Below are 10,820 nucleotides of genomic sequence, written 5' to 3'. Positions count from 1 at the left end.
ATGTAAAATAAAAATTATAAAAATTAAAAAAAAATGAACTGGCGATAATACAGTTCCAAAAATTGAACCATTGCAGGCAGAGTTAAAAATAGCCCCTAAGTCACAGATAAGCTTTGCTTATAAGTTATGATAGAGTGCCCAAACAATTTTATCTGCTTCCGAATGATTCAATAGATTATATTTTAATATGAGTCACCTGTGACTAAAGACATCTTTCACACGAATTCATTACAAGTTTTTTATTTGCTGTTGCGTAGAAAGCGAGTTTAGTAAAAGAAACATAATTTGTGATAGTTAAACCTAACTAAATAATAGTAATAGTTTCATTAGACATATGGAATACATTAAGCCACTGACTTTGTCAACTGAGCCCGAGTTGAACATCATGCTGGCCGATAGAACCTCCGATCTTTGCGTGATCTCGTTGTGAAAGTCCTCATCGATAAAATCCTCCTGAAGCTCAGATTCTGTTGAATAATTTGGTAGTTCAACTGCAGAAAGAAATTTATATGAATCAGGAGACTAAATAAGTAATTTTATTTGCATTACCTTCACCACCAGTTGCAAAGCGAACGATCTTGCTGTTGTCACTCCAACCAAAACTATTTCTGGCCAGTACGGAAACTTCGTACAGGCTTGCTGGTTGGAGGCCATGTAGAGTGTACGTGGTGATGTAGATGAGTCCTATGGTTAAAATAGGTAACGTTTATAATTAAATATTAAATACCAAATATTAATTATGGAAATATAAACTTGCTCTCGGTTAAAGTTGTTTGTCAAATTAACAAAAGTCAAATTGCTTTCATGAATAAGTTTTGTTTTTGTTTACTTTCGGATCGTACTCGGTCTAATTACATTTTTATTTATTTAGGATTTTAGAGCCTAAAACAATTATTCTGTGACCATGCGGTCTCTTCACAAGGAATACCTTAAAAGTTATTCGAAAGTGTAAAATGCAAATTTTGGTTGAATTGAATTAAATTGGAATTGGGAGAATTGACAATTGTATTGAATAATAAAGAAAAACAAGGCAAATACCAAAGTCATATTAAGTTAATTTCTTTAAATATCATTGGTAAAGATAAAGAAATTATAGAAGCAAATACGATAAAAATGTTAAAAAAATATTAGACAGTTTTAAACGATTTGAGCAAAAGTTTATTATTATAAACGCCAAAATGGTGTGTTACCAGCAAGTTCAGCTTTTGTTAAAACCAAAAATAGAATTAAATTAAAATAAATAAAACCCTTACCGTTTGTGGACTGCGCAGGAATCGTGAGATCCGTCCAGTTTGTTCTGATCTGGCGGGTTACATTGTTCGACGGAATCTGCCGGAACTTGAGCTTGAACTCCATGATGGGCAGCTGGCTCTCCGTCTGCCACACAAGGACATGCGACGTGGAGCTCTGGGTGCCCGGGTTGATCTTGAAGAGGCAGGGCATCGGGCGGCCGGTCAGCTCGACGTTTCCGCTTTTGATCCCTATGGCGTTGCTGGCCCGACACTCGTACTGCCCCATGTCGGCATTCCGGACGCTCTTCACCACCAGCGTGTGGCGAACGGCGTTCACGTAGTGATCCAGCGAGCGGTTGGCCTGCAGCTCCGACTCGTGACTGCTGGAGTGGGCTCCCAGGGCCACGGGCAATCCATGGTGGAACCACTTCACCGTGGCGGAAGGTGCCGCCTCCACAATGCACTCCAGATGGGCACGGGCACCCAGTTTGGTGTACACCACCGGTTGCGTCATGCTCACCTCGGGCGAAACTGTGGAGTGCAAAAAGAGGTCAAATAATTGATTTAATTGTTTATAGTTTTCTTCGAAATTGAAACTAAATAAGCAATTCTGTGACACGAGATTTTGGTAAAGACTATGTGTTTAAAGATTTCGTTTTTTCTTGGTATTAATGAAATGTTAATGATACATAACTTGAAGTTAATTTTGCTTGCTAAGCTTGAGATCATATTTGGATACAAAATTTCTATAACACATAATCTTGATTACACTTGCAATAACTGAATTGTGAACCCAAAAAATATTAGGACTAGATAGTTTCGTCTTGGTATTTGAAATTAAGAAACAATCACGGCTTAATTAATGCACCCCAAGTTTACAAAAAAATTCAACAAAATGATTAACAAATGAAAGTTTAGGTAAATTCTTTTGAAAAGTGTAATTTACGTACTCGACCCGCTTTCAGGCCTGTTATATATTTTTTTTCGAGTAATGGGCTTAAATGGTCGAAAAATAGATTAATTGCTTAAAAAAAAGTAAAATGTGAATTTTTCGTTTGTGCATTTTGTCTTACTTAATTTTGTTAATTGTAATGTACATATAATTAATATTATTAAAACTGTATAAAATCGGCGATTATTGGATTTCATTATATTTTGTTTATTTGAAATGGTATTCACTTTGCATATCTTGAGCCTAAATCTATATACAATTTTTGAAGATACTGTATATATACGTCAACTTACACAACACATGTAGATAGACACTGGCCACCGCAGTCTCACCCACTCCATTGCTGGCCACGCATTCAATGAGGCCTGCCTGGTTCCTCGACTTGATGTCCAGGACCAAGCTTTGCCGATTTCCCGTACTGCTATGCGGCTGCAGGACTTTTCCGTTCAACCGCCAGGTGATAACCGGCTGGGGAACTCCTTGGGCCTCGCACACCACCTCAACGGTGGCTCCTATCCGCTGCTCCGTGAGATCGGAGGGCTCAATGAACACTTGGGGAGCCACTTGCACTTCAATAGCGTGCTGCTGCACCACATGACCCGAGTCCGAGTTCATTTCGCAGTAGTAGTCGCCGGTGTCACTGGACTGTACGTTGGCCACCTGCAGGCTGCCATTCGGCCAGAGCGTTATGCGATCCAACTTTGGGATCTCCGGGTGCCTGGAATCCACCAGGGCCACATCGTCTCGATGCCAACGGACATAGCGAAAGGGAGCTAAGGATTCAAAGTTTACAAATTTTAACAAATGTCAATAAAAAAGTCACCAAATATAATATTTGGTATACAAATACAAAAAGGTATAATATACCAAAAGATCGCCAAGACCCTATAGCTTAGTTAATTTTTCCTAATAAACAATATATATGGACTTTAAAATTATAGGGCAGTATTATATACTTTGATATATTCAAGACGAACTTGTTGTTGGCTATCTAATGCAAAAATCTAAGGAACTTTTAGTCCGACAATTTGTAAATTAGAATAGATTTTTCCGAGTGAGCACCACCAGCAATAATTGAGGAATGCTTACACTGATCAAGCTAAAAAATCTTGCCAATCAGATAAATATGTATTGCATTTGGTTGTCATACGTGCAGTGCAGTCATCAACTTTCGTTATGCTTTCAAGGGTATACATTTCTAAAGCATTTATGGACAAAATGGAATTTTAAAAAGATTTATCCGCAATGGGCGTTTATTTAATATACATATAATGACATCATGTCTGTAAAAACATGTGTGAACGGCACAAAGCTTTCCAAACGGATTTGGACCGAAATATACAAGATAAACAAAAATAAACCACCAAAAGAACATAGACAGACAAAAATTGCTTTTTGATTTGATTTTGATACTAAACAAATTCCATCTTCAAAAAAAAAGTTTATTTTATTAAAATGTGCTAAGTGAGCCATTCATTTTTCAAATTTCACCATGGTGACATTTTGTGATTTTTAGCTTATATTGATTCTAACTCGAGATTATTAAGGCTACATATTTCACTATCTAGAAAATAGGTCGCACAACAATCCAATCTCTAAATTTTATTAATTGTAAAGATTACAAAATGTTGTGAGAAACTAATCAGATACAAAATAAAACTTGTTTTTTATTTGTATACCCGATACTTCGACTTAAACAAAGATATAGATCATGAAATATGAAGTTCAAATTCATTTTATTATATTCGATTGATTTGATTTTGTGAATAACCATCTAATAGTATGAAGTCAAAGTTGCAGTCAATTTTGGTATGTAATTTGAGTTAATGAAATGCTGGTGACGACGTCTTTGAATTGGGAACCAATTGTATAACTTTTGTGTAATCTTGCAACCCTTTCAAAACTTCATTGCATCTGTCAATAATCCTTTAATTGGGCAATTAACAATACGTCTCGGGATGGTTCTTCCACAGCGACTTGTATCCGCCGCTAAGTGTGTTAGGCGTTCAATTAACAGAATCCGTTTCTGGACTTTTTCCCCAGGGCTCTGTGCTATTGTCGGATAATACCTCCATTTGTGCCATTGTGTGTTCATTTCTTCAATCGAATTAAGTCCCATTGTTATGGCCAATTGCTGCTGGTGGCCGTTTCAAGGCTCCAAAGCGGGGCTAATCGTCAACAATCCGCACGATATGCACTAAGAATTGTAGCTTACTCTAATATAAACTTCCATTAAGTTATCACTTACTATTTAAGGTGCAAGGCAGCTGGACTGTGTCGTTCTCGTAGGTTTTCACTGTGGTGGGTATGCTTTTAAACCTTTGGCTGTTCTCAAGATCGTTGTTAAAATCCAGCTCAGCTTGCACTTTGCCAAGGATCAAGCCCACAAACAAACACCTCAAAATTGAGCACTTATGGGGCAACATTTTACTTGCACTTTTTTATTGGCTATATTTTTTTAAATTAAATTAAACACTGATTTGGTAATTCTATAATTCACGGTCGCGTGTCGGAATTAGAACGGTCCGCTCTGGTCCGCGACGAAGTCAACTTTGAACTGATCGCTTGAGCTGTCCGCGAAGCCGTTGCCAGCGACCCTAAGCCGCACATACTGCACATTCTACACAGCACACATGCGTACAGTGGAGCCCCGAGGGGCGGACAATGGAAGATGCCCGAGTCCGGGGCGACGATGAAGAAGCCGCTGCCGGACAGCACCCAGCACCCAGCACTTGTGTATAAGGCAAGCCGATGCCGGTTGATTAGTCGCCGCCAAGGGGATTCTCCCACATGGGCACACAGAGAGAAAAATGTTCATAAGACGATGATTCCAGTATTTCAACTTGATATAGAAACCTCTAAACTATATTCTTCATTAAATATTTAATTTACTAAAATTATATTTTTTGGAAAACGGAAAACACAAAACATTAGCGAAAGGTTGGATTTGAACCAGGCTTTTGTTCCTCCAGGCTTGCTTATTATTAATTTATGAAGCTTTATATACAAATATTTAATCATTGCAGGTGTAGCATTTAAACTCGGGCTCTTATTACTGACAACTTTCTTAAGGGACATAAATTCGTTGCGAGAATTTTTCATTTCATTTGGCTTGCTAATATAAAATGTATATCAATCATTAATTTTTTCCCGGTGCAGCTTAGATACATAAGTATCTGTGGGATGCACCCACACCGATGCCGTTGCAAGAGCATTTGCATGGGCCACGCATCGGTAGTTTTCGGATTCAGAATCGAGATTCCGCCGCTGATCTATTACACTCTCCGCTTCAGAGAACGTGCTGCTGTTGCATATTTCGAGATAAAATGTCATTGTGCCACAATGGCTCCCCCCATCCCAGCGTCATCATTGTGATCGGATCAGTCGTATTCACCATTTGGGAACAATATGTTCGGGGCTGCCAGGTTCCCAAAAAGAAAGAAGGAACAAACTTTGAAAATATCCAAGCGGAAGTGCATTATAGAACAATCAATTCAAGTTTATTTCAAATTAACATCCTATGTATTCTGTATTGTAGCAGAGTAAGATGTGGATTTCTTTGGAACGGAAACATTTCTTAATATTTGCAGATCTTTTAAAAACGTTTTCTGTCTGACGAAACCAACGCGAAACGCGATCACTTTCAATTAAAAGACAATTTCATCGAATTAATTGAATTAATTTGGTGAGAACATGAAAGGAGTCTGCCAGCTGCACAAACAGCCAGCAAACCAATTAAAACGAACGAAATGCCGCGGACTTAACCTAACCCAAGAGAACGACTGAGTCGAGAACGGCGTCCAAAAGTTTACTTATTAATTTAAGTTAAAGTTGGAAAAGGCGCCAGGCCAACAAAGTTTCTTCGTTAAGAACAAGAGAATGAATACTGATAATTTAACTGAATGTCTAAACTTAACTGAGAAATTTTAGAAAACATATTTAGACATATTTTTTTCGAAAATTGTATTTTCTTTTTCAAATTGTTAAGCAATTAGACTTTATTACTAAACATTAGGTGTCAAACGCTCGATAAAATGATTATCTTTATATTCAGGTTTGCCTTCACATTATGCCCAATCCATTTAAGTTAACAATACAAATACATTTTATAGTCGTTTTCTTTATTATAAATTATTATTATTTGTGTATAATTAAGTATATGAATGCTGTTGCCACAATTGATGAATTTCGCCTAAAGCTAGTACAGCATTGAACGGTTACAACCAACGAATACATGCTCATTCTATGCTCGTATCCCATTTAATCAGCCTGTTTTATATATCTCCCTGGAATCTCCTCCTTCACACTTGCCATTTGCCTGAGTAAACAATTGAGTTTTTGCTGTAAACTAATTCTGTATAAATTATGTTAGTTGTTAATTTATTAAACATCTCGTCGAGAATAATTGGGCTGGGCTGGAAATCTATTTTCGTAATACAATTTTCAACTTAAATTCTATTAAAATTATAATAGAGCTTTATCAATCTATAAATATTACTTAATGAGTCCCTTATTTGCATAAGAATTTTAAATGTTCGATATTGCTGCTGCGGTTGTTTGTGCTGCTTGTATAATTTCGCTAAAAATTTAATCATAAAAGTGTTACCGAACAAACACAAACAAGGAGGAGTTTAATTTTGATACAATAGACAATTCTTCGCTATGCCTGATCTAATTCAAAACATTCTTTGTCAACCTAAAAATACAATTATGAACTGTAACTGTAAATCATTCATATTTTTGCTCCTTTAGTTGGGCGAGTCGTCGTGGCATTAACAAATGTCTGCTGTAGTCATTTGGACACTACACTAATCTAGGACGTTAACATGTGAGGCTTTGTCAATACATTTCCTAGATTAGCCCGCGCTTCTTCTTGTAATCCTCCAGATTCAACGAACGCTTGGAGACTGTTTCAGCTGGCTTGTTGGCCGGTTTGGGCACGGAATTCGTACTAACTGCAAGGGAAAATAAAATTCACAATTTCAATTAATTTGGCTGTGGAAATGACGGAAATCTTACCCGGTAGCGGCACATCCAAGTCGATGTCAAAGTCATGCAGTGAATACAGACTGTAATCCTTGGAGTCCGTGGGCTTAGCGCTTGCAGTCGAAGTACCCGCTTCGTTGGGCCTCTTTTTACCCGGGGGCGGCGGTGGCAGTGGTGCCAGCTGCATGTCATCGTCGTCCTTCTTGGCACCCTTGAAACCCATGCGCGGCTGAGTGATCCGGCGCGTGAAGGGATCGGAGATCTTAAGGCCTTTGTTGGCCCGAGCCTCCTCTAAAATCGCCTTCTCGGCATCCTCCACGTTTTTCTTCCGGTTCCGATCGTTTATGTAGGAGATAAGATTGAGGGTATGCGATCTCCTCTTGTCCAGCTCAGAGGCACGGTTCTCCAGCTCGTCGATCTGCTGGCCCAGATCCTGGGCAATGTCGTAGTCGCCCCTCAGCATGGCCGCATCGCGCTCCTTCATCAGACAGGTCTTCTTCATCGCATAGTTGGTGGGTCGGTTCCGGAAACGGTTCTTCTCTTCGACGATCTTGTCCACGTCCTCGTCCTTGAACTCGTAGTTCAGCGCCTTCTTGATGTCGCTTTGCTTAATTGCGATCAGGTCGATTGTGGGCATCTGAACCTGCGACTGCTGGCACACCTCGTTCCACTTGTTGAACTCGTTCTCGGTGAACTCCTGGTTCGAAATGAACTCTAGCCGGAACACCCGCTCCTGTGTTCCGTGCTTGAGTCTCAGTCCGCGGTTAGTACGCGTGGTGCCCAGGCTGTAGATCTTGCCCGTCTCCACCACGCCCACAATCTCTGCCACCCTATACACGGGCTTCTGTCCATTGTTCCCGATGCTAATTCGCACAAAGCAGTTGAGTACGGTGCTCTCAAAGATTGGCAAGTTAACAAAACGCTCCATTTTGTAGCGCGACAATCGCAGCTTGTTTAGATCCTCGCGTGTGGTTATGAAAACAGGTCTCTGGGGAACCTTTTCGTCATCTTCGGACTCGCTGGAAGCCTTGCTGCTGTTGGAGCGCGACCGCTTGCCCGTGGGCTTCTCATCTTCATCCCAATCGCTGCTGCCCGAGTCGTCTGAATAAATCTCAGAGGCTTTCAGTTTCACGGCCGATTTGCAGCCGGAGACGCTCTCCAGTTCTTCCTTATCGTCATCACGATCTCGTTCAGCCAGGCGTTTGGCTTCTTCCTCCTCTGCAAGGTAGTTGGGAGAGTAAAAATGTTAAAACCCTATGGTATAACCTTATGTAGTACTCATCTAAGCTTACCTCTTTTGGCCTTGCCCTCACGCTTGGCTTTTAACAAGGCCATAGCATTGCTACGCTTGTCGTCCGTCTTGTTTGCCTCCACGTTTTTCTTTCGCTCCTTGGATCGCTCCTTGTGATCGAAATAGTCGGATACACCAGCGGCAGCTGCCTGATCATCGGGCAGAATACTGGCCACTGCCGCCGAAGTGGAAGCCACATCTCTGTTGAGAGCGGGCGAGGACAAGGGGCTCGCGGTCCGCACATCAATGCTGGGTTTGGTCTCCGCATCCGATAGCGTGGATACAGAAGCTTGTGGTGGCGCAGGCGCCTGGGATTCCCTGGCCTTCTTCGCTCTTTTCTCGCGCTTCTCCTTCTTCTTCTTGGCCCGTTCTCCCTTGTTCTTGGACTTCTCCTGGCTCTTCTCGCCACGCCTGGCCAACTTTAGTTTTCTCTCGATTTCCCAGCGCGTGCGCATTATCTCGCGCTGCTCAATGCGCTTGTAGATCTCCGTTTCCCGCTCCTTTTCGGACAGACCATTGAGTCGCCTTCGATCCTCCTCGTCGCCCATTAGGTCGTCGTCGAAGCCGTCATCGAACTCCGAATCGGAGCTGGAGGACGAGGAGCTCGAGGAATCAGACCCTGAAGAGGAGGAGTTCGATTTGGACTTGTCGGAATCGCTGTCGGACACCTCGCCCTCCTCATGCTCGCTGAGTTGGGCGGGCTTGGCAGCCTCCGCAGGCGGCTTTTGCTCCGCTTGCGCCGCTTGGGCAGGACTTTGCCTCGCCTGCGGCTCCTCATCCTGGCTGTCGTCATCCCAATTTGACTCCGACGAGCTGGAGTCCCTGCTGGCCTTCTGACGCTTCTTCTTCTTGGAGGCGGGGGCCCCGGCTTTGTTGTTGGCCCAGTCGGAATCGGAGTCGGAGCGGGAACTTGATTTAGCCGCCGTTTGGGGCTTCTTGCGCTTTTTGGCCAACGACATCAGGTCCTGTGGATTATATATAATATACGTTAGACACAAATCCGCATTGATTTTCGTTACATCGCAATATGGAGAAAGGGGCGAGGACCAGGTTTCACCCTATTTTTACTCCACTCACCGATTCCAGATTGGTCTCCGATTCGCTGTCGCTATCACTGGAATTGGAGTCGATCAGGGATTGCGTCCGCCGTTTACCCATTGCTGCTCAATTTGCTGGCCTTCTGTAGGTAATAAAATTTAACCAAACAAGTACGAAAAAATGTAGTGCGTGCCGTTAGGGATGGCAGATGAGTGCGATAGTTGGCAGTCGATGTATCGATTTTTTGCCTTTTCTCGCAGCAAACCATCGATGTGCCAGGGATGGCGATTAACAACGAACAGGGCTACGCAGCTATCGAGCGCACAGACAAAAAAACAGCTGATTGAGAAAACCTGCCACAAGTATTTGGGCAACGGTATTTTCATGGATCACTTTTTGTGGGAACAGTTTGAATTTGAAGCTAACGTGAAACCCCGAATACTAGGTTCATATTTATTAATTTGTCTGTCCGTGTCCGCGTAAACTAGTCTCCCAAACTTAATCGTGAACTTATAATATTGAAATAAAATATTGATTAATTATTATGAAATATTCCATATTTCAATGGAAGCTATAATATGTAGTCTTTTCTTCACTTAGAAAATTTGTTTACTTTCTAATTACTTTTATAAAAACAATCTTATTAAAACAATACACATTTGGTAACAAATGAAACAAAAAATAAAAGCAAAATAGACTAAAACCAACAAAAAATTATGATTATATGGGGGCGCATGCGGAGCGTCCCGAGCAGACGTAAATATAATTTTTTTTTGAGCCTGCCATATACTCATAGTACTTGTGCGTTATTTATAACACCACCTATTGCAAGCCGAACTAAATTTATTACTTGTGTAAAAAAAATAGATTTGTTCTGTCCCATACCAATCTACGTGATTTTTTGTCTGGTCCATTATATTTGTGCTCGCTCACATTATATATTAATATTAAATTCATTTTAATCGAATAAAAGTAGCTTTAAGAGCCTGCAGTAAATGGCTCAAAACAGTAATAGTTTTGGTTAACGGTAGCTTAACAATTAGATGTTTTTTAAAAATGCAGCATAGACCTACATTACATATTTGCTTAAGCAAAAAAAAAATCAATGGACTCGAAAAATGAAATAAAATCGATCTGAGCCACAATACTGTCTCGAACCGCATATTAATCAACGAACGAGATGTGGCCTGATTTTAACTATTTTCATAAATACAAAATAAAAATGTTTACGTGTTTTCCATTACTTCTCTGAATGTTTTTCTGGAAACTTGAAATTGCCATTGTGGGGATTTTGTCCTACTATGAATTAAAATAATTTTTT

The 10,820-nt window shown here is 40.7% G+C and overlaps 2 protein-coding genes across 2 annotated transcripts; both read right to left on the bottom strand.

Moving 5' to 3' along the window:
* Positions 1-224: 224 nt before the first annotated feature.
* Positions 225-4,892, bottom strand: LOC128255417 (hemicentin-2). The gene is made up of 5 exons (XM_052985015.1): positions 4,433-4,892; positions 2,478-2,957; positions 1,254-1,763; positions 550-684; positions 225-491 (listed from the first exon to the last, which is right to left on the bottom strand). The coding sequence occupies exons 1-5, from the start codon at positions 4,608-4,610 to the stop codon at positions 301-303; spliced, it is 1,494 nt and encodes a 497-aa protein (XP_052840975.1). The 5' UTR covers positions 4,611-4,892; the 3' UTR covers positions 225-300.
* Positions 4,893-6,286: 1,394 nt separating this feature from the next.
* Positions 6,287-9,776, bottom strand: LOC128255406 (RNA polymerase-associated protein Rtf1). Its single transcript, XM_052984998.1, has 4 exons — positions 9,539-9,776; positions 8,463-9,426; positions 7,204-8,388; positions 6,287-7,139 (listed from the first exon to the last, which is right to left on the bottom strand). Exons 1-4 carry the CDS (start codon positions 9,617-9,619, stop codon positions 7,036-7,038), a joined length of 2,334 nt encoding a protein of 777 aa, XP_052840958.1. The 5' UTR covers positions 9,620-9,776; the 3' UTR covers positions 6,287-7,035.
* Between the last annotated feature and the right edge of the window lie 1,044 nt (positions 9,777-10,820).

Source organism: Drosophila gunungcola (genome assembly GCF_025200985.1).
Source record: "Drosophila gunungcola strain Sukarami chromosome 2R unlocalized genomic scaffold, Dgunungcola_SK_2 000011F, whole genome shotgun sequence".
Taxonomy (NCBI): Eukaryota; Metazoa; Arthropoda; class Insecta; order Diptera; family Drosophilidae; genus Drosophila; species Drosophila gunungcola.
This window is presented reverse-complemented; position numbering and strand designations above follow the sequence as displayed.